Source organism: Athene noctua, chromosome 1 (genome assembly GCF_965140245.1).
Source record: "Athene noctua chromosome 1, bAthNoc1.hap1.1, whole genome shotgun sequence".
Taxonomy (NCBI): domain Eukaryota; kingdom Metazoa; phylum Chordata; class Aves; order Strigiformes; family Strigidae; genus Athene; species Athene noctua.
Genome location: NC_134037.1, coordinates 93131837 through 93156193, shown reverse-complemented (window position 1 = coordinate 93156193; position 24357 = coordinate 93131837). Strand labels below are relative to the sequence as shown.

At 36.6% G+C, this 24357-nt stretch overlaps 1 protein-coding gene across 1 annotated transcript in view; it reads right to left on the bottom strand.

The window, feature by feature from the left end:
* Positions 1 to 584: 584 nt before the first annotated feature.
* TTC27 (tetratricopeptide repeat domain 27) overlaps positions 585 to 24357 on the bottom strand; it is a 140916-nt gene continuing 117143 nt past the window's right edge. Inside the window, exons 14-20 of the mRNA XM_074925747.1 lie at positions 20822 to 20920; positions 19024 to 19076; positions 14674 to 14839; positions 8175 to 8372; positions 4615 to 4726; positions 3922 to 4022; positions 585 to 823 (exon numbers count right to left, since the gene is read on the bottom strand). Of these exons, the coding sequence (XP_074781848.1) occupies positions 701 to 823; positions 3922 to 4022; positions 4615 to 4726; positions 8175 to 8372; positions 14674 to 14839; positions 19024 to 19076; positions 20822 to 20920 (852 nt within the window). The 3' untranslated portion in view covers positions 585 to 700. The remainder of the gene's footprint in view (positions 824 to 3921; positions 4023 to 4614; positions 4727 to 8174; positions 8373 to 14673; positions 14840 to 19023; positions 19077 to 20821; positions 20921 to 24357) is intronic.

Genomic DNA, 24357 nt, shown 5'->3' with positions numbered 1-24357 from the left:
GCAGCAAACATCCGGGTATTACAAGAAAAAGACTAAATTCTTACTCTCAGGACCCCACTCCTACTCCCCTGTAAGCAATTAACACCGAATTAAAACAGGGAAGTGCCTGACGACCTAGCAACCCACCTGAGGCCTGGCCTTGCCTGCAGCCCCCCAGCGCCCACCGCGCTCCCCGCCGGGACAGCTGCCACCACTGACCGGACAGCCTTTCAACTCCTCTGATTGGCCGGCGGCAGAAAGACGCACCCTCCGATTGGCTGTGCGCCTCGCTGGGGAGGGTGACAGGCGGGGCCCAGGTCCCGCCTCTGCTGCGTGCTTCTCCATCTCCTCCCGCCCTTGGCGCCTCTCCTGCTCCCCCACTTGCAACATAGGTGAGGCGTCCCAGGGAGGCCTGGCGCCTGGGTCTGATGCAGCCAGGCAGAATTACTCCTCAATAATCGCCTTATAAAGACAAGTAGCTCTGTTGCAGAAAATCTGGGCCTGAGGAACGAAAACACACAACGTTAAGACAGTGAGAGCTGATAAGAATCTTAAAAAGCAGGCTGAACGCTGAAGAAAACTGGCCACAAGAACAGCACTGTATAGAAAAATGTTTATTGAGAGTGTTGTTGCATTAGAATTGTTACCATTTCATCAGCAAAAGCTGTGGCAAAAGAAACATGTCATTATTGTCTTCCTGTCACAAAATCTGGTCCGTATGTCAGCACTGGTCTCTCAGCTGGTTGCTCAGTTCTTGAAGTTCAGCAATCATATTGTCCATAGTTGTCACCTCATCAGCTATCTCACCATGAACCTCATTACTTGTTACATCTACAAAAAGTTGCTGCATGACAAAAAAAACCACATTATTTTAAAATATACATACAGTTTCTCTGTTTAAGCGTGGAGACAGAATACAGGAAGCTCATCACCACTATCCTGCCTTTTGTATTTTTGGTACCTATGTTGGTATCTCTCTCTTTTAAAAGGCCATTCTGTGGCTAATAAACAGAAGGTGCACATATATATATATTATATATACACACACACACATTCTGACCCGATTGCCTACACTGACTCCTGATCCCATCAAAAGTAAAGAACTTTACTGTGAATCTCAAATTAGAAGAGCATTGCACATATTGTCACTGCCATTTACAAACCCACCTGCTGATAAATTAGTAGTTGTGAATTTTAATAGCCATATTCCACAATGTCATATTCTGTTATTTTCTCCAAAACCTCAGATAAATATGTTTTAACATCTGATATCAAGACATGCATGGGTGAAGACATACATTAATCTGTGTATAACTAAGTTATACAAGAGAAAACAAAACACTAGAGAATAATAAAAATAGTTTGTTCTTAAAGACCGTAAGACATTGACAGAAACACAAAGCAGCTCACTCATGAGCAATAATAATCTTCATGTATTTACAGGGAAAATGGGGGAGAGGAAGGCTGAATGACTGTCTAAAGCCCTGAGATAGTATGTTGCTACTGCAAGGCCAGGACCTGTCATTTGACTCAAGTAATATGGAGGCTGTGTGAGGTACCACTCCACAGAAATATGGTGGTGGTGGACCCAAACATATGTTTCCCCTTCCTTATGTAAAGGAAGAGTGATTCACACTTCATTTGACACAAATCAAAAGCCTACATTTAGAGACAAAAACAAACCAAGAAAACAAAAGTTGCCCTGGAGTACATCTGTACATCATTATATCATCAAAACATAATGGGACAATACAGATACGTATATAAACAAAAATGTACTTAAAAGGCCTGAACCAAGATCTTCAATGTGTCTCAGAACAGTGCTGCCACTGAACAAAGGAACATCTTACACAAAAATAGGAACATGTTCCTGCTACAAGTATAGAAACTTTACTGAATTTCTGCCCAAAAACCTCACACTGGGAATGTGACAGAAAAGTGGTTCTTTCTGGCTAAGACAGCTAAATAAATCAGGATGATATAATTTTTTTGTTGTTGTGGTGGTGTTGGTTTTGTTATGTTTTGTTTTTTACATAGTAAAAGAGACCTATTCAATCGATGCAGCCTGGGGAAGTTTCGTGCATCATCATTCTTTGAGCTTTGTGTCCCACGTTTCCCCAGAACAGTACCCACATTTCTTGCATTTCTGATACAGCTCCGTGACCTTTCTCGTTTTCGGAGAACCCGCCTGTCGGATCCGAATGATGCATGGGGGCAAGAGGCAGAAGAGAGCCCACTATGCTATTTGCCAGAGCATGTGCCTGCCGAGAAAGCTCTGTACAGAAAGGATCCCATGAACAATACCATTAACAACACATTTTCAAGTTGCAGCCTTTACTGCAAAATTTTTCAATTTCATCTTTTAAAAGTTACTTTCAAAGTTCCTTTATTCCTTCTGAAATCTTAACTACTGAGTCTGCTCTTACCTCATTTCTTAAGTGCTCTTCTCTGATAAAAGGAGAAACAACCCCACACTAATACTGACTCAAAAAAGGCAGCAAAAGAAGATACTGCAGTCAAGCTTGCACACGCATAAACAGTGCTAAACTGTGCACAGGATCTTACAGAAGATGACTGAGTTACAACATGCGTTGGAAATTCAATGTCACTTCAAATTAAAAATAAGATGGCATCTTGGAAAGTATGCAAAAACAGTGAGGTCATACTAATAGCTTTATCTTTAACATTTCTGTTTTCTCAGAAGTGCCATAAAACTTAGAGGCACCATTATCTGCCAATAATACAGATGTTAATTTAATTAGTGCCTTCAGAAACTAAGAATACAATTTACTAGACTCACCTATTCTTACTCTTTCAGATACTGCATGATCTTTCATAATATAAACCAACTGTACTTGTAATTATATAATTTATGTTAAGTAGTCTTGCTTTCACTACAATCATACTCAGTCTATACACTTTGTTTTTAAAAGCATTTTGTGAATCACAACAAAAGATACATGTTGTGGCTTTTTTCATCACATTCCGAAGACTCATGTATGCCAGTATTTAACAGCACAGTTACAGAGCCAGCTTGTGTCTGCTTATACAACTTTCCTAGGCTTTTATCTATAAAACTATAGGACTTACAAGAGCGTGAGCCAAGTTTAGCACACTGATGATGGATCAACACTTTGTAACACAAGCACACATGTTATAAAACTTATGCTCTGTAATTCACATTTACTAAACCTCACACGCAGCCAGGAAGAATAATTTTTTCAGACATTAAAGGTATTTTTGAATGAAAATGTATTCCAGATCAGTCCTCCGTTAAACAATGGCTGTGTCTCATATTGTAAGATGAAGGGTAAACCTAGGATAATGATGGTGCAGAAATAGACATGGCTCTTCAGTTGTCTGGCTATGGTGGCACAACTCCAAAACTCAAATGTATGATTCAAACACGGTGACATTTTCAGATTAATTAACATCTGAATTGGTAGGGTATCCATGTAAACCTTAGTAAAATGTTCCCTCTTTTAATAAACAAACCCAGTTTTAAAACACTTCAAGTGGTGCAAAGTAGTCCTGACAGGTTTTGGTCCTTTCCACAGGTTTACATCTATTCTTTCTGAGACTGCCTTGCTTTCCCCATGACTTCTCACATAAGAACATGTACTTGAAATGACTGATTTCTTCCAAACATTCGAGTCTGCTTGCCCAATGTTTTAAGTAAAATTCTAACTTATTCTAAAATGTCAATGATATTGCTAAGACTAGTGGATTTATTTCAGTGAAAGACCAGCAGGAAGAAGGGAAATAAAGTCTCCTTAAAACTGGAATCCTTAACAGTGTAGAGGTTGTATATCCATCCAGTGATGCACTGGATCAGCAAGTATTATGTGATCTATGTGACTCAAACCAGAGAAATGGTTTCTGGCAACAGAACAAAGATTTCTAGCTTTCAAACAAGAATTCCTACCTCTCACGCATTCCTACCTTTGCTTTGGATGACAATCCACGTAAATTAAGCCGAGCTGAAGAAAGTATCTGCAAAGCTTCCTGATGATTAGATTTGTTCTTGCTGCATTTTATAGCCACTAGAAACCAAACAGAAGAAAAGGATGCCAAAACAAAAAAAATCATTACCTCTATAGCAATAATCTTCAAGCAACATTAATCTAAAATCTTAATACTTTCCACAGATAATATTTTTAATGTCGTATCCCCCCCCCCAAAACCACAAAGAAAAAGAATGCCAAGTAATTTTTAGAAGATAACTCTAAACCCAATAGGTATATGTGTCCTTCTTAAACACAAATATCACAGCACAATGAATGGTCCTACCAAGTTTTGTCCATCTCCTGAGTGGAACAGTCAATCAAACCTATGTGATGGTTTGAGCACTGAAATGAACTATAGATGCGTTTTCAAGTGCATGATGAAATTGCTAGACCATTAAATTAACTGATTCCATGTTTACCAGTCATATGTTTACTGACTCACCCAACGCAATTTCTGCCTCATTCCAAGTAGTTTTGTATGCTATTAGGGTGATGCTCTCTATTAAAGGACTCTCAATAGTAGGAATAAATATAATGGGTAAAGTGTAATATTATTTTGTTACTAAGCTTAATAAGTGTTTGCTACATTCTTCACGAATAACAGAAGTTCTTTTTGGGTGGAACATACCATGTGCAATCTCTATGGCTCCTTTCACCACTTCCTTAAAAGAAGAAACATCTTTCTCCCAATCACTTGATTGAATTTCACATTTATGTGCCTTAGTGAGAAACTGCAGTGACTGCAAGGAGGAAAAAAAATGATCAGTATGTGAGAAAATAAACTAGGAGACTAACTTAGTTTTAAGTATCTATGAAATCAATGCTCAATCCAGAAAATGAATATATCTTTACTATGTTTGGTTTCCTGTGTGTTGGAGTAGTGTCCTTCTCTGCAATGTTAAGCACCAGCTGTAACACAGATGTTTTTCGCCAATATTGCATCTCAAGTACAAGAGGCATATGAAGTAACATGTCTAATTTTTATCTTTTTAAAAACTGTCTAGACTGATGGATGTGACCCATGTTTGCCAAGTCATTGTAATTAAATGCACATGAATAACAGAAAAATACTTGTACTCACACTCTGAACAGCAATTTTTTACCTAAAAAATTTATAACTGAATACATCAAAGCTTTTTTTCTGTATATGTATTCTTGGCAAATAATGTATTTTACAGACACAGCTATTAGCTGCCATACTACTCTGGCTCTCAGTGTGAACAGGAGAAATAAGTGTCAACAATATGGAAGGTCAGTCCCATTAAGAAAAAAAAAAGAAGAAAAATTTAAGCAAAATAAATTAAATTTTGCTTTTGAGTTTTGTTTCATTTCTACAGCATCAAAAATATGAAATGAACACATGCTGGAAATTACATGCCTTGGTTCAATGACAACTTTTCAATTACCTTTTTAAAGAGTTTAAACATAATTTAAAAAACTTTCCACATGGTACATACACACGAGCGCAATAAAGATTTCTGGTTGTTGAACAAAGGCAGATTAAACTGGGGGGTCGTCACCCCAGAAGCTTTCACCTTCTCTCTCCCACTGAAGTTCCAATCAGTATGGCATGGATGACTGAATGGCTCCTGCTGCTTTAGATTGCAGGAAAGGTGTATTAAGTCAAACCAGAGCAAATTAATTTTTTTCATAATAACCTAGGTTATAACTGGTAGTAGCTCTAGCCAGCAGAGGCAACAACTTCCAAGAGAAGGAACAACGTTTTTTACCGCAGTCTGATTTCAGACTGCACGTGTCTTGTGTCAGAGCAGCAAATTAGGAGGGTTTTGCTGACAGATGTCAGAGAGAGGAAAGAATTCAAAGTCTTTTGGGCTGTTTGTTTGTAATTCTGGAATCTGGATTTATCCTGGAAGGAAACAATTATGAGCTGGGGAAAGTTCAAGGAACAGAAGGGTTTCATAGCTTGGGTATGGATCAGCAGGAAACTTGAAGGTGGGAAAGATTCCTCGGTGGGAGAGGGGGACTGAACTGCATTTAGCATAGGAGAGAATGAAGTACTGAATAAGGTGACAGGTCGGATACATAAAAGTGTAAGAGTAAATAAATACTGAGCTAAAGAAAAAACCCCACATACCCAACACTTCAATAGTTTTACACATCTAACTTGTAAACTCTGTTTGACTTAGATTCGATTTACAAAGCACTGCTGTAAATTGTAACTGTAGACTCCAGTGATTCATGGCATCAGATACCGCAGCAGAGCAGAAAGGTGAAAAAACCCCCAAACCAGCTCACACTTTACAATAGTCACACATACGAGGTTGTTCTTTCAAATGCAATGTTAGGGATAAAATTGGTTAAATATAATTAAATCTGCACTAAATAAGGTATTACATTATGGACTAAAGGCCAAACCCTACATTTTGTAAGGAGGCACATGACACTATGATATATCTGTTCCCATCTCTTTGTCCCTTGATGCCACAATATAGTAAATAATGCCCTTTCAGAATTCATTAACCTTTTGCATAAGAAATGTAGGTGGAAAACTGTAACAATACATCTGGAATTTTTCTACAGATATATTCACTTAATATCCAACTGACACATGATGATACTCGTGGCAGTAAAGCCAATAAATACTGGTTTTAACATTTTTACTTTATAATATAATATCAGTAAAACTACTAGTGATTACCTCACTACTAATTAATGGTAAATTAATTTTTACACTGTAAATTAATATATGCTGTGGCTGTAAGCAGTTTTGCTCTTTCATATTCTGTATCTATGGTACCATCATACCAGGATACTTGGGTACACACGTAAGCATACCTTAAGTATTTATAAACATCATTGCATTTTGCAGTGCAAGCTAGACCTAAGCATGTTCCATAACCAGTCTGATTAGGAAACACAGTTAAAGTCCTGTCTACTCTACAAATTGAAACCATGTTTTTAACTGGGTTAGTGAAAAATACTGTGATGTAACCAGATTCTGAAACAATTACATTTATAGTACAGACAGGGCCTCTGCTACTTTGCATGTCTGAGTAAGAATTTGAGGATATATTACAGGATATTGCAGTGTCTGTACTTCTGAATTCTAAATAGGCCAAATCCCTTTTATTGTTCAGCTGTAAAGAAAAATAGGGAAGCATAAAAGGGAGGAATTGGAGGTGGACACTGGCAATGACTAAACAAGGCATTTCACAGGGCAGAGCATAAAGAGGAAGACAATAAGCAAGGCCCCAATAATTATAAGTTTAACCCCACAGGCATACAATTTGTAGGCCCAACCATATGCCTAATATACCTGACATCAAGCAACAAGCAATCCCCCAGACTGAAATTTTTGCCCAGGCCAAAGGCATACCCCCATTAGGAAACACATACTGAATGTTGACCTTGTGTATTTTCAGCTTCAGTGAATATCTGTTAACCTGTAAGTGTTTTTGGAGCGTGAAAGGCTACTTGAATTTTTGAAATTTAATACCAAATGCAAAGCACACTCTAGCATGCAACAAAGTAAACACTTCTAGCAGTGCAGAGTGGTTATTTTGGAAATGCAACCAACCCGATTACCTGGGAAGTGAGAGAAATGAGAGATGGAAGTTAACACAGCAAAACCAGAGATGGGTTAAGAGAAACCAATGGTTCAACATATTTCCATTTTATAAAGGACAAGTGTCCTTAAATAAGGACAAAGCACCTTTAGTCTGGGAACTATCTTAAGCGCGTTTTCCCTTAGTGATTGCAAAGAAGAATACAGATGGCTTATGATGCCACTGGATCATGCCATTAAGATCCTCTTTTTCAGAAGCTGCAATATCTTAACTTCAGAATCAAAGATTCAAATTTAAAACCACCCACAAAACACCACTATTAGATTACAGACATTCAATTGCTTCCAAGAAAAGTTTCAGAATGCAAACCCAAGACACTGCACATATGATGTGATCAGGTGATCTAAAATGAAATACTGATAAAAGAGAGATATTTTTTAAAAATCCACAAAAACTTATGTAAAATGTCTTGCTCCTGTTAGATAGTAAGAATGTGTGCTGTAGGAACATGAAAAGCAGAAAATAAGCTTATAGAAACACTAAAGCAAAACATGCCTGGAACAAGAACATATCTTACCATAGCACCATAGTTTGTTAGAGAACAGACGGTTTGTACCAGAAGTGCATATCCATAAAAACATATACCTCACAAAACATTTACCTTTTCAATATCTTCACTACTATCATTCTGTCCATTTCCATAAAGTTGGGCATAAAGTCTCCAGATCTTCCCATCATTTGTCACTCGTGAAGTCACTCTGCCCAAGAGCTCTTGCAATTTCCCCTTTAATCCACTCACTACCTCTCCACTGCGATCTGCCATACCATTCACTACCGCTCTGACCAGAATAGCCAGCACCTTAAAAAAGCAGCAGGGAAGAGTTTTTATTTCAACTCAAATCAATATCAATATATATAATGATATATGTAATATTTGGTCTCTATTAATGATTCAGTAAAATACAAATACCGTATGACAAAAGTACAGAATTTACTAAAAAATACATTATTAGGGGAGTAATTCAACTAATTTAAACCTTATCTGTAAGATTCTAAGGTTGGTGAAGATAAAGAGGCCAAAGAGTTAAGTCAGAAATTTGGATTAACAGGACAGGCTAGTGTGAAAAAGAATGGTACAGGAAATTGTGGCAGTATCCTAAAGATATTTTCACCTTGTAATAGAGTTATGAAAACATCAGTAAACAGGTTGAACCAGATTAAATCTCTGTTTAACTACCTGCAGAAACTGAAAACTGGAAGATGTATAGTGGATGAGATGGAAACTGGAAGGCAACTGAATACCACTTTGAGAAACTGTTTACTGCACTTCTGGTGAATTTCTAGTCAAGTCAGTTCAATCAAACTTTTTACAAGTACTCATTTAATGGCCATACTTTCTGTGTCACTGGCTGGAGTATGTGGGATCTGACCTGCAGAAATACTGAGCACGTGCAGCTGCTGGTGAAATGTATGAAATGCTACATTAATACCAAGTGTCCCTAAAAAACCCATGAGTCTTTGTGTCCCAAACTGGACACTGAAGAATTAGAAAACAGTTTTTCTGTGCTTCAGTTCCTTCCCCATAAAATGAAGAACAGCAAGTGTAAATTAAGACATTGGATCATATGGTGAATCAGAAAGAAATAAAACCAAGAAAAGCTGTGTCTTATTGAGAACTACCTGTTCTGTGTAGTGCATGAGACACAGAGACTGGGGAAGAAATAATGAAAAAAAAATTTGAAGTCTCTTAAGGTCGGTATTTAAAACAGGCCAGTAAAGGGTATACAAACACCTTCATGCTGGTACTTCCTAACTTGTGAGGCTACCATTTGGCAACTTTAATGTTTCAACATTTTTGTCCATATGATATCAATACTTACAATGAAATTACATTAATAGCAATAATAATATCAAGACAGTAATAAAACCAATTTCCAAGATGATCTGTGAATAGCCCCAAACCACCCAAATATAACACTACTGAAGTAAAAGCAGAACAGGGGTGCATCCTCACAAACCAAGATGTAGTTCTGATAGAAAGTAATGCAAAAATTATGACAGTATCAAAGTACATTACACTTAAAATAAAAACAAATGTAGTTTAGTATTTGTGATATGTCATTTTCCTAAAACAACTTTTCTTCTATAGAATGACTCAATTAACATGCATCCCACGAATTAATTGTTTTATCAGATACAGGAAATCTTTGGCAAAACAGCCCAGATAAATCAAAATGGCTGATGATGTTATGAAATAAATCTATGTAATAGAAAAAGTGAAAAAAACAATTATACGTCTCCCTGGTATCTTTTCAGAATCAATATGAAATCATAGTAGCATCTGAACATCAGCTAAACAGCTCCCCCTTCTTCCCCCCCCAAACCATATCAGTACAGCCCTTATAAAATGGTATTGCACACTGGCTGTTCTTTCTTTTCTGTTAAAGAACTTGGATTTTCACTTAAGATAATAGAAAATATGATCAACTATTAGCAGTCCAAGAGTTCTGAAATTCATACCACATTTGTGATTTGGAATCTAAGGGGCTAAAACCCATCATTAAATGAATCAAGTCTTCCATAATGATTTGCTAAAAACACCAGCAAGTACTGATATTTCCATTACTACAGCATTGTAATAAAAACCATAAAAGAGGTTTAAGAAGAAGCATTAAACCACATTCTCTTTGAAAAGGAACTAGAACTGGTCCTGAGGATTCATACGTACAAGTATGACTTCTCAATCAATTTTTCAGTTTAACAAAATTGTTACTCAAGTCCAGAAAGTTGGTTCACATGAATATCATCTATAGTTACCAAGAGTTTTAAAGCCAATGATATTTTGTTTGCACATGAAAAAAAATTTTCCTCAGTCAGTAGGATTTAGCAACTGAAAAGTTATCCATATTCCTACAGAGTTCAGGCTTTGCTTACACTTTCATCACAACAACCTATCTCTTTTTTCTGTAATTTATCATAAAAACTTTATCATTACAGGAGTTAAAATAAAACTACTGTGAAGGCCCAGATTAAAGGGTCCATTAAACAGTAATGAATCATTAACACTACTTGGCTTTGCCTAACTGTTAAATAAAGCTATTTCAAATTGCAAGTGAATTGTGCTAATCATCAAAAAGTTAGCAGTGTAACAGAGCTTTCCATTTTAGACAGTTGTCTTAAGTGTTAAATTTTAATTTATATATTTGAGAGATTTTAAACTGCTATACATACTAAACTATTAAAGCAATGCTCTGTTGCCCAGGATCCCACACGAGCAGTAGAGATTTTTTTTGTTCTTTTTAATGACTCTTTAAATGAACTGGGCTGTATATGGCCACCGCGCAGAGAATTTGTGTTTAGTATGACATCACACAATCTGCATTCCTCCTTCTCCTTTGCTTTTGTGAATAATGTGTGTTTACTAAAAACTGAACAAAAACCACCATGGGACAAAACCTTAGAAACAAGCCCAGTCATATTTAAATGCTGTGATTGCTATCAGTCAATCTCGTTCCACGATTGTTCTCCATACAGCTCCTTTCATGTAAAAATTCCTTTGGTTGAACTATTTTATAAGCTTCACTAATACAAATCGAACTTGACAGTGCTCAAGTAAGAAGAGAACCCTCAGATATCAGATCCAAAAAGACAAATCTGCAGTCTATGAGGTCTCCTTATGCCCCCCCCCCCAATTAAATCTTTATTATAAAGACAATTGTCATTAGTGAGCTACTTAAAGGAAACAGAAATTTTTAATTCCTCCTCAAAGTCTCCTTGGAACATGCTCTTGCAGCTTTTTATTAGAAACAGTCTGGCAATATGAACTGCTGAAATAACAATGATATTTGATGGAAAGGGTAACAGAAAAACTTTGCTAGATTCTCAAGAACACAGAATTGCAGAGAGGAACCACTTGTCCATTCTTCTGAATTCATATTCTTTGACAGCACAGGATGAAGATCTGATCTGAAAGCAATGTAGCAAAACAGCTTTTCCACCCACAGACTAACTTTGCTACTCACAGAACTTTCCAAGTAAAAAAAGATTGCTTGTCTCCACAAGCATGCATGTGGTGCAAAGTAGTATGATTAGCAGTTGCAGAAATTTTTCAGGTATATTTACAACCTCAGACTAATAATTCAGAGGCTAATTTGATGATGACAACAGGTAAGGTTTTCTCCTCAGGTCATTTTTAGTGACTGATATACTAGCTGAAACTACAATGAAACATAATTCAGTGAGCCCTTATCTTTTATTACATAACGCCTATATTAAAAGCTTTCAAGGCGTATTTCTCCATAGGTTAATAAACATTAAAAGGAATATGGGAACTTGAAAAATTTTAAGAACTAGTAAGGAAGGTAAGAAAACATGTTTATAATATTTAAGGGGAATATGAGGAAACTGAGACTTTCAAAAGGATGTCTTTGCTGTAATCTTTTATTGGCTTGCTGCTCGTTTATAAGAGCCGCCCTTTAGGATTTCCTTATTCAATTCTGTTTGCAGAATCTGTACATACATATCTTCAAGCCTCATGATAGCTTGATCTCAGAACCTTTGCCACAAGGATGACATCGTTAAATAACTAGAATAGCTTAGAAGCAAAATTTCCCAAAGCTGTGTTCTATACTCAAGAAGTCTGGCACAAAAAGACTGGAACGGCCTAACAGAAATCACAAATGAAGATATTAATGCCTTACTGTTACTAGAAGAAATTAGTGATTTACAAATACGGCTTCATACTATACTGAAATAAAATAATTAAATCTTATGTAACTACACAAAATCAAGGACATGTCAAATTATGTATTCAGTTGCACCCTCTGATGCATTCAGTCTCAGAAGGAGTATTCTGCAACAATGATTATACTAAAAGTGATTGATGATTGGCTTTCTGTTTTCACAAAGAACAGGAATCAATGACTCAACTTGTTTCTTCCAGTCCTGTGCACATTTATTTTTCCAGATTTTTAAATTCATACCTTCTTTCTGACCACTATGTCATCTAGTTTAGTAGTCTATCAATTGAAATCTAAGATGGCTACAAATACAAAATAGAACCTGAGAGAAGATCATACTGTGTTGGATGGAAACAGAGGCGTATGCTTTCACTTACTCATGTACCATGATTATATTTTGTTAAAATACAATTGCACAAGAGGGTTATAGAGCATCTCGATTTAAAACAGGCCAGTTGGCAAATGGGAGAAGCTCAGAAATTAATGGTGAGCTTTATAAACAATCTCAGCAGAAGCTTTTAGTTTTATGTGCTTTTTTGTGTTTTGTTATGGGTATACTCTTTTCTTCCTTGTAAGATCATTGATTACAGCCTTTCTGAAATTCTTTAATCAGGCTCTGAGGTTTTTCTTGGCCAACTAGCAAAAATTCTTCTAATTGAAGAGATTGTATTAGAAGTTATGATGAAATCCATAAAGCACTTCACATATCAGAAGCCAAAGTTAAAATTAGGATACAAAAAGAAAATTAGCATACACAGCATATATATATACTTCTGTAAAAATTATAGAAGTTGTATGAGAACAAGATAAAAAAAGAGTTATATAACAAAAATAGAAATTTGGTGCAAGCAATATCCTCCAATATTAGAATAAAATTTTACAAAACAAATAGGAGTCTGTATCATCTCAAAATATCTAAAATTAGAGTGATATCTAAATATCACTCTATAAAATATCTAAATTTAGAGTGATAAGCCGGATGGACTATCACAGAATGGTTTTGGTTGAAAGGGACCTTAAAGACCATCTAGCTCCACCCCCCCTGCCATGGGCAGGGACACCTTCCACCAGACCAGGTTGCTCAAAGCCCCGTCCAGCCTGGCCTTGAACACTGCCAGGGAGGGGGCAGCCACAGCTTCTCTGGGCAACGTGTTCCAGTGCCTCACCACCATCACAGTAAAGAATTTCTTCCTTACATCTTACCTAAATCTACTCTCTGTCAGTTTAAAACCATTACCCCTCATCCTATCACTACCTGCCCTTGTAAAAAGTAAGCTACTCCTCACCTTTCCTGTAGCCCCCTTTAAGTACTGGAAGGCCACTATAAGGTGTCCCCAGAACCTTCTCTTCTCTGGGCTGAACAATCCCAACTCTCTCAGCCTGTCCTCACAGGGGAGCTGGTCTCTTTAGTGAGTATTGTACTCATGTACAATTTGTTATTAAAAAGTAATAAGAAAAAAGTTTTTAAGATCCCTGCCCCCATGAACAAATGAGATGCTTCTGCTTGCATAATTAGTTCTATTTGTTCTCCCTCCTCATTGCTGGACTCAAACTCCCAAGATCCAGGAAAGCTAGTTCTCATCATTTTATAGGATAAAAAAAGAAACGTCTGCAACCAGTGATCAGCAGCAGCTGGGTCCTTTTACCCTGGTGCTACATATAAACTCCCTAAGATCTCATAAGCTCTTCAACTAGATCCATTAATTCTGAAACCACTTTTGGGGCTATTTCACTACTCTGCTTAAGGGATTCTTTGGCTTGCCTTTCAGGTTCACCTTGCTGTTTTCACTGAGTGTACAGAACCCTGTTTGGATCAGGACCTGGTTTTAGGCAAGGTAACATCCCAGATGAAGCTGTTAAGTAGGCTCTCTGGATTTTGTCCAGAGGGTACATTTACAAACACAGAAGTTAACTGAACTACAGTGAAAGATGAGCAAAATACCTCCTTTATTTTTCTCCATTTCGATTATTAAGAATCAATACTCTGACTGTAATGCACTCAATCTATGAAACATAATACACTTTCAAAGCCTCATCTCTCATTTTTCAAACAAATGGGAAAAAATTTATTTAAACTAAACAATTTATATTATTATTTATATCCTAAGATATGCAGGAAAAATATGGAAAGATGGGGTTATGCACTGTGTTTTATTTAAGCAAAGATCTTAAAACTACAAGGCTCATATATGTCCTTTCACAAAGCCTGAGGCAATCTGGATGCAAACGTTTTCCTTTTTGTCCATATCAATTTAAAATACTTAGTCTTACAGTCCAGATCTCAAAAAAATTAAATGGCTTGCCTATATAACTTCACTGGTATGTGTACTATCATTACTGATACCATGATCAGAACAAATCTCTTTCTCACAATAAAAATTAATTAACTTGTAGGACAACTTAACATGAAAACTTCCCCACCTGTGTATCCTTGTACTTTTCTCTTAAATCCATGAGCCGATGATAAGCTTTAATTGCTTCTGAAAACTCTCCAACATCTGTACTGGTGAGAAGATAGTTCTCCCATATTTGCCAGTGCTCGTAGTTGCACTTGAGAGCTTCTTGGAGGGTTCGAAATGCTTTGATTCTAACCAATAATAAAAAAGAAGAATATTCTATATTAAAGATTTAATACAGATTTCTATATTAAAATCAGTTGGCACTTTATAATCTAAAAAGCTGCTTATTTAAAAAATCAAGTTTAGCAAATAGAGCAATGTAAAAGTTATTGTTCATGATTTACAATACTGATTATTCCTTAATCTCTCTTGACAGTTACTTTCTATCAGTTCACTCCACAGTACACTCTGTAGAGTCTGAACTAGGTAATTTCTATGTTAGCTCTCATAATTACATTTGGACAAAAATTCATTATAAATGTGCCATCTATGTCAATATTTTCTTTCCTCAATTTTTAACTGGAACCATAAGAAAACAATCTTACTCATCTGTAACTCTCATCTGTAACATCTACTTACTCAGCTCTAACACACACTAAAAAATTAAAAATCATGAGTTCATGGCAGATGCAGAATGACTTACTTCATCACACAAAGGAAGGTTACTTAACAGTAACAGCTTTTGGTGATTTATTTTAAACATTTGCACATGGTAAACATGCATACCCATTGCACAGAAGCCCAGTATTTTCAAGCATTTTTTTCTTATGTCACTGGAAGCTTTACTTACTTACACTCTCTGTTCCCTGATGCTACACTGCTCGGTACAAATGTGTCAGAGTGGCCCCAAACGCTATTAGGGTCCTTCACCAAAGGTGCTGCTCTGTGGACCATCTCATAGTGGCAGGAGAAAGTGTTGTAGCATAAAGGTGGACAGACTAATTCCTATAAAGTCATTGTCAAGTCAGGAAGAGTCTTTATTTTTTTCACATGCATCCACTGCAGGCAACTCTCTACCATTCCCTTACTAAAGGAAAGAATAATGGCATTCTCTGGTAAGGAACGTAAGAGAGTTCGGTCAAGAATATGGGCTGAAAGTGGATGACCTACAGTTTACAGAGGTATGACCTCCTGTACAACATGCAACCAGTGCTGCCAGAGAAAAGATAGGAGTAAGAAGAGTTAATGAAGAACACGTTGGTAAGGCTTAAATGTACTGCCAAAAGTTTCATTAAATTTGAAACTTTAAAAAAAGCTTTGCGAGCAAATTAGAATGATAGGGTTCTTAGTACTTTAAGAGATTGAAGCTTACTGTCAGTTGGACAGTCATGATACGTAGAAAAAACACAAAGGAGTGATTAGTTTCCTTTAAATGAAAACCTGAAACAGTGTTTTCCCAGGCCAGTAAAAATCTTCTTTAAGGAGGTATGACAAAAAATCTCTTCTTAATAAAGATCATATAAAGATGGCTTGTTATGAAAATTTGCAGTTCACTTGCTCCATTGCTTGAGTGAGTTGCTAAAAGCGATGTCTCTAAAGAAAGACAGCTGAGAGAAATTGTTGATTGAGTTTCAGAAAGAGGGTCCGGGAGAGTGTAAATATCCCAGCCAGGAAAAAGGATATCTAACTAGTGGATCAGGCCATTACAAGTCTGGAATGGCTGGGTCAGGGAAAAATGTAAATAACTGCCAATCTAAGCCCACAGCATTGAAGGAGTTTCCAAATACATGTGAAGAGAGCTGACTGATAGAGCAAAATTATTGAAGGAAAACAGGTCATTTGGCATAGCTACAGCAGCATAGTCCACAGGCAGGATCTTCCCATGTTTACTCTCCTTTTCTCTCTGATACACTGATATACGTGATGCTGCTGAGTAAATGTACTAACAGTTGGGTCTCCTCCACTGTTAAGTCTTAGTAAGAGATTTCAGACCCCAATTTTGATAATTATATTAGAAAAGAACAGAGACCTGCTCCTTCCTCTGTGGATTTTGTTATACAATGGAAGCTGAGATCTGCCACAGCACTCCGACAGGCTGGAAGATGTTCTGGCTGACTGATGTACCCCAGTCACCTTAAGGAACTGTTTCTGAAACTGCTCTTCAACATATGCAGGATTAGCCTGTATGATCTCTCCCATCTTCTCAAAAAAGTGAGTAAGTTATCACAGGTCAGATGAAACTGTGAAATGTAGACAAGATGCCAGAGGGAAGGGATAGACATTGTATTCCTCAAATCATCACTTTTACTACACAGATAAATTTCTCTAGGTTCTCAAAATAAATCCCCTATGTATTTAATAAATCATATAAAGATGGAGTGTCTTTAACCTGGGCAACAATTAAACCAATTCATATCCAAACAGGAAACAGTAGGTAGTACCAGTGCCTCATCCTGTCTCTGAAACCAGGAATCTTTCAATCAAAGGACAGAGGGCCAGTCCCAGTTTGTTCTGAGAAACAGGAGATCTAGATTTCAAAGGCCTCCTGGCACCCAAAAGAGTTTTTCTGGTAAACCAAAGAGTAGTCTGTTTTCATCACAATTAACTTTTCTGGAGGAAATTCAGAATACACAAAACTTGTGGACTCTTACCAAGCAAACAAACCCAAACCCCAACAAAACAACTTTCCATTTGGGTGTCAGCAAGTTGTTTGCATACACTTTTGAAGAAGACTTACACAGGTTATATTTGTCTGTTGTATGAGACTCTGCTAAACCTTACCCAAATGCACAATCCTTGAATGGGACTGATTTAAGAGCCTGGTTGGAGTAAAGCTTGATTTTGATGAGGAAGCAAGAGAAAAACATTAATTTAAATATTTTTATTTTTGGTTTCCTTTTTTTTTTTTTAATCCTCCCCTCACTTTTTTTTCTTTTTTTTTGCTAGCAGGCTTGAAAAGATTTTACACTTTCACTGCTGCTAGAGTTCCCCAGAATAAGTTATACTGAAGTGCAATTCTACAGATATCCTCTGCTTTGAGAGTGGATTAAACTAACTCACACACAGTCTTGGTCTGTAAGTGACTACGCAAATAATCAAAGAAGATGCTATTCCACAGGAAATACAGGCCACACTCAGGTATTAGCATGTAATACTGACTTAAGATTTCCTGCATACATATTCCTCTCCTGTGTGATTCCTGTGGAAAAGCAAGCTCAGAAACATGCCCCCCTTTACTGTCTTTGATACAGTATCAAATAGGTTACACGTTTTATACCTATTTAGCATGTTAAATCACAAGAGTAGATTAACAATAATAAAATTAATAAAGTGAAACTAATCACTCAGTAGTTTCTCAGGCTTGTGTTAGATGAAGAGACAAAAATTATTTTGATTAAAGAGACTTTTCTGAAACAAGCATAAGCCAGTACACTGAGCATGGCATACCCTTTTGAACTTTATGCAAAAGAAGGAGCAATCTATCACACGCATTCTCAAGGCACTGTTGAAGATGAAAGTAACTACTGAAAAGTTAAAACAATCTCTATTACTTTTTAGTCCTGAGTAGTTACTCTAACCTTCATTTTCTCCTCCCTCCTTCCCATTAGCATATCAAACCATCTCTTTAATTCATTTGTATTACTTCTCACATTTCCTTCATATGTTTACCCATTTACCCTTTAATGTAAATTTACTATTCTTTTTCTCTTTTTTAATTTGCCTCCTGACTGCATAACCACTTAAACAGATGTTAGATTTTGAGTAAGCTTTTTAAAAATTTATTTTATTCTTTCATTTCATTCTTTGAGGACAAGTTATAATGTGAAGATTCTTCTTAAGTATTAAGTTCTTTCAGGTATTCTGTGTCTACAAGTAACTTTTAATACATTGAATTGAAATATGAAATAAGAAAGGCAGAGTCCATTTAGGTCAAAGCTTATTGCAGTAACAGTTAATTTGGAGGGAAAAGAACAAGCAAGCTTTTATGTGTGCAGATCTCCATCTACTTTCATAATATAAAAATAATCTGCCTGTTTTTCCCTTAAATCTGAGATTAATGCAGTATGAATTGACATAGGGCTGAATATATAGTGTGCCTGAAATGGACCTATCTTATTAACTTCACAGTCAAATTAGTTTCCAATTTGGATACGAACGTTTTGCACTGGTTGTACTTGCTACATCATAAATACTTTTAACAAGGAAGAAGTGTTGCTACTTTTATAAAGCTTATGAAACTATTTCCTGTAAAATGAAATCTGTTATCAAGGATCTAACCTGGGAGAGAGAACTGAAGGGATAAGAATTAAAAAATACATGGATTTATTCTTATTATGTGGTTAACACGATATGAAAAATTCAACGTCAAAAAAAGGAAATCCCAATTATTTATTTTAGAAGCAGTATCTTCTAATCCCTTTGAAGTACTTACTTCTGTTTTAATCTGATATAAGCAGTTGATAAATTGTTCCAGGCCTCAGCATTCTGTAATGATAAAAGGAAAAGTACCAAAACAATTATTCACTTTAATATGTTTACTTGATAAAAATATGTAAATGAAACTACTGTGAAATATCAATTTTGCTAATCACACATATTAACACATATTTTCTACAAAGCAGTAAAACCACTACACTGAAATAGAAATGATTATATTAAAAAATAAATACATAATTAAATATTACTGACTACCAGAACAATCAGGTACATAAATATCAATTAACTGCCTTCTGGTTGGAATACACTAAGTCAGCTCTTGCCTTCAGTTTAAACGGTAAACAGGCATCCTTTTCTGGACCAAGCTGGGATGGCTGGAGAGGTCAGCGCTCCCAGCAGATCATCACTTCTCACTAGATGGAAGCTACTTACTTGCACCACTCTGTTAGTGGAAAAAAAACATCTGAATTTCCCCTAATGCCTCTTGGGCAAAACTAACAGGGTTAGCTGCAACAGTGTTTATCAACTGTTGCAGCTGAAAAGGATTATGGAGTGTTGAAACTTTCCTTTGGTAAAACCAGCAAAGCCATGTATAGAGATGATTCCTGCCCACTGCCTTACACTGCTGTAGATTTGAAGCCACACCACTGAATTCAACACAATGACAGCTAGTATAAGTTTGAAGAACAGTACCTGGGTACTGCAATGAAATGTATTCTGGTAGTAAAGGCTATCCGCAGGCTTAAGGAGCATTTAAATCATGTTGGTAAATCTTTTTGAGGCTTAATTAATGAAAAAGGTAATTACATTGCTACAGATCGTTGTATAGGTTTCACCTCCATAATTAAGAGCTAGACAAGCATCCTTTACTCACAAAAGAAATACCACTTAACCCACTGGAGACGTCAACTGGCTTGTTCATATGAATATAATCAAGTACAGGCCCCAGGGAGATAAGTGAACACAATTTTAGTATCTACTTGGCAGTAAATCTACTGTACTGAAACAAAACAAAATAAAGTAAACATTTCAGTTAAATACAGGGTTGTATGAATGCACATCTTTTTTACCCAAACTAAGTTACCACAGTTTATTGACAAAGAAAAAAGAATACTCTGTCACCATTCATTACTCTCTTATTCCTTTCCCCAAGAGAAGAGAATGAATAATAGTTTCTATCAAGCAGGTGGCATTGACTCTAAGCGAGCAACATGCTGGCAGTCAGGCTGCTTGACAAAAGTATTGCCAGTGCATTCCTGAGTGGTAATCCAGCTGACACCTCTGCTATCTCAATGCACAGAGACACTCAAATGGTAATATTGTACACACGCTTGCCCTGTGCATCCTGAAAAATTGGCTAATAAACTCATTCTTCCTGTGTTCATGAACTATATAGTTACAAATTTACCTGTCATACAAACACTGACTTGTTTTCAGGAGAATTCGATTACTTAGGGGACTAAGTATTTTAGTTTTTTTATTTTATCTCTCTTTTTAGCACGCCTCATAGTCTATTCATTCCCTTTTCTGTTTTAGCAATGTATGCAAGCATAAAGGAATTTATGCTCAAACATATTTTAACATTCACACATGCATACTTGGACAAAGTTAAGTATTGGGCAAGTATTTTTATGATGCCTCATGACAAAAATATATCCTTCATGCACAAGTTTAATTTATTCAAAGGGCTAGGGTTTAAACAAGTTTTTCATTATTGCTTTGTTTGTTTATAATGAAAACATCCTTGTTGCTTTTAGATAAGCCATCTGAATCGCTTGTTGAAAAGTACATACATCTGGTTCCAATGTCACACAGCGCTGAAATGCTTTGGCAGCACCTTCATAGCCTTCTAAAGCAATGTATGCGCAGCCCAAGGAAAACCATACACCTAGCTGGAGAGAAAAAATGATTACATATATATAGATATATATATATATACACACACACATAAATTTCTGCACACACACAAAAAAATCTTCCTGGATGCTCAAACACACACTAGCCTTTTTTTTTTTTTTTCATTTTACCTGATTTTCAGCTATCATAATAGTATTGCATTGGAATAAAAAATACCCTGTATGCAGAATATAGGAAAACTTTAGGTTCAAAGTTTTAACAAATATGGATAAACAAAGGTGTTGACTATATAAAGACCACTTAAACATATGTGAGGTGCTCTTTCACAGCACATCTTCATTCAGAGAAGAAGGTCATAGCTATTCAGAGGTTTGCATATTTTGCTTTAACTTGTGAAAAATCCACATTCACTTTATAGTATTACAATTATGTCAAATGCTAAAAACTAGGACAAGTATTTTGAGGAAATCACATTTTACAAGAAACATTTCTAATGACTGAACACGAACACTACAATTATACAACTATTACAATTATAGCTCTTTCTACCTGTCAGAATATTAGTATTTTCTAGTTTATAATGCAATGTTTAGAGATAGAAATGTATTTAAATAATGCCTTGTGTAGAGAACAGAACTCTACCAGTTCAATAATCTTGCATTGTAAGTCTTTAGTTCTTATAACCAAGTATCTCTCATCCATACAGATTCAACCAGGGAGAAGAGCTCAGCACCTCCCTCTTCACATCACCTCCTTGGGAAGCGGTAGAGGGCAACAAGGTGACTCCTCAGCCTCCTGTTCTCCAAACTAGACAAGCCCAAAGTCTTCATCTGCTCCTCACAGGACATCCTTCCAGACCTGTCACCAGCTTTGTTGCCCTCCTCTGGACACATTCACAGACCTTCACATCATTCTTAAATTGTGGGGCCCAGAACTGCACACAGTATTCAATGTTGGCTCAGCCACACCTTGAATACAGTGGGATAAATCCTCTTTTGGCCAGCTGGTTATGCTGTGTTTGATGCATGCCAGGATGTGGTTTGCCCTCTTGGCTGCCAGGGCACACTGATGACTCATATTGAGCCTGCTGTCTAGTGATAGAACATGTGAGAATGGTTCAAAGCTGCACCAGGGGAGGTTTAGTCTGGACATTAGGAAGTTTTGCTTTACTGAGAGGGTGGTCAAACACTGGCACAGGCTTCCTAGAGAGGTGATCAATGCCTCAAGCTTGTCAGTGTTTAAGAGGCATTTGGACAATGTCCTTAATAACAAGCTTTAACTTGGTCAGTCCTGAATTGGTCAGGCAGTTGGACTAGATCATTGTAGGTCCCTTCCAACTGAAATAGTCTATTCTATTCTAAATAATATCAGATGTAGGCATAAATTACAGCAGATTAAATATGTATTTTCATAGCTTTTCAGCAGCAAGTTCCTGATTTGCCACACAGTTAATTCTCAGAGCTGCAAGTTAGGCAGTACTATCTTTTAGAAAACCTCTGTAATTCAGAAAAGTATTAAATCCTAGGTACACCGACAGAACATTTTCTGACAGCATTATGCTGTTTAAATGTGTGCAGTCAAAATCAATCAGAACATTGTATAATGTGCTGCAAAATAATTCCAGGTAGTACTACCTACTGCAATAAGCTCAGCTGTTTCACCATTCTAAATGCCAAGATAAGAAACATAAATAGGTCTTCTTGGAAAATTTTTGAGAGAGGGAAAAAGGTTGGGAAGAGGAAGATGGAAGAAAAGGTTACATTAATTTATACGGCACAACAACATATTACTTTTCAAGATGTCTGATTAATGTTTATATCCTCTTGTGTTTTGAGTACTCGTTCTGAAGCAAGTGATAACTCAGGTTCTTCAGAGGAAACCATAACGGCTATTTAAATACAAAAACATTACTTAAGAAACATTTGCAAATCAGGGATCTTACAAGGTTGAAGTTGTTGATTCGTAAGCAAGGAGCTTCTACCTCTACAGAGTAATTGCAAACTCTGTAGCAGACATTTTTGCAGCTCTCTCCAGCTCAGGCTCATTTTTCTGACTCTGAGACCCAACTTAAAATCAGCAACAAGATATCTGCTCCTGACTTACCTGCTATAGAATTCATAGTTAATCTGCTTCAAAAGATCCCAGAATGCAAATGTATGACATTCATCCCTGTCAGATCTGGCACCCTGGTTGGCAGACTTGATATCAAGAACACAACTGAATGAGCTTGGCAATAAAGGAATCATTTTGCATTTCAGAGTGTATGTGGATGGCCCATCCTCAGAGAATTCGGATGAATAGATGAAGATAAAACTGCCAATTACATCTGGCCTGGGCAAACATGAAAATCTACTTTTCAGCACTGTCAGCCCGTCACCTTTCATGATCCTTAAACTCATCATTCAAGGAAGAAACTACACACGAGGAGAAAATAATGTTTCCAAAAATCTCAGAGGGCAAAATTAGTAGGAAAAACCCATTTAGTCAATCTCATTTTTTAAGCCTCTTTTATCCACCAAGTTTCCAGAAGTCCAGCACTCCCACATGGCTGCTACCTCATTAACTCCTTTTAATCTTCTTTCTAGATCAATTTCTGGATCTTTCTAGATCCTTTCTGGACACAAAAAGCCAGGGTAAAGATGTGACCAATCAAGTATGAAATTGAAGGCTAGCTCCAACTCTATAGCTCAGGATACAAATTAAATAGTGCATCTGTAAAGGGTGAGAGAAAAACAATCACTGCATTTTTAATAATTCTAATGAGTAACAGCAGCACAATCTCACTTCCGAGCTTGTTCTCTCAGAACCTGATTTGACTTAAACTTCTATCATTTTAATTTTTTGAGACTGATGGTGTGCAGCTACATCTCTTAGGAACTGGCTTACCAGTGCTTAAGTTTGTGAACTCCTTTCTCAAGTAAAAGTTACAGCATGAGGAGAAAGTAAAATGATTCTTTATTCATGTGGAAAAAAGCTATATAAGCAGGTACCTAGTAAAAATAACAACAGTGACTGCAAAGAATGATAAATAATTTTCTTAATAATTGGAAACAAGGTATTTTGCCTAGTAGTAGCTATGTATTAAAGTTTTGACTTAGTGGAAAAAAATGTAAGAACTGGACATGATGGAGAAGGTTGAGAAAGGTGTCCAAAAGGCATCCTTTAGCAGACAAGAAGAATGAGATGAAAAGTCTCTGGCGTGGGAATTAAGTCAAGGAGCTTCATGAGATGCTACGATACGGAAGCAAAAAGTAGACAGAAAATGGAATAGGTTGTGCAGATGGAAGAATGTCATCTATATGTTAAAGAAAACTTCTGCATGAATCATATAATAAATTAACTGTGTAAATGAACAACATAACTGATACAGATTAAAATTTCAGGCCTCAGTTAAAAAGCAGTATAAAGACTGTATCTCAGAATACTTGACTAAAGTGGAGAAAGTAACATGCTAAGGTATATCAGAAGGCTG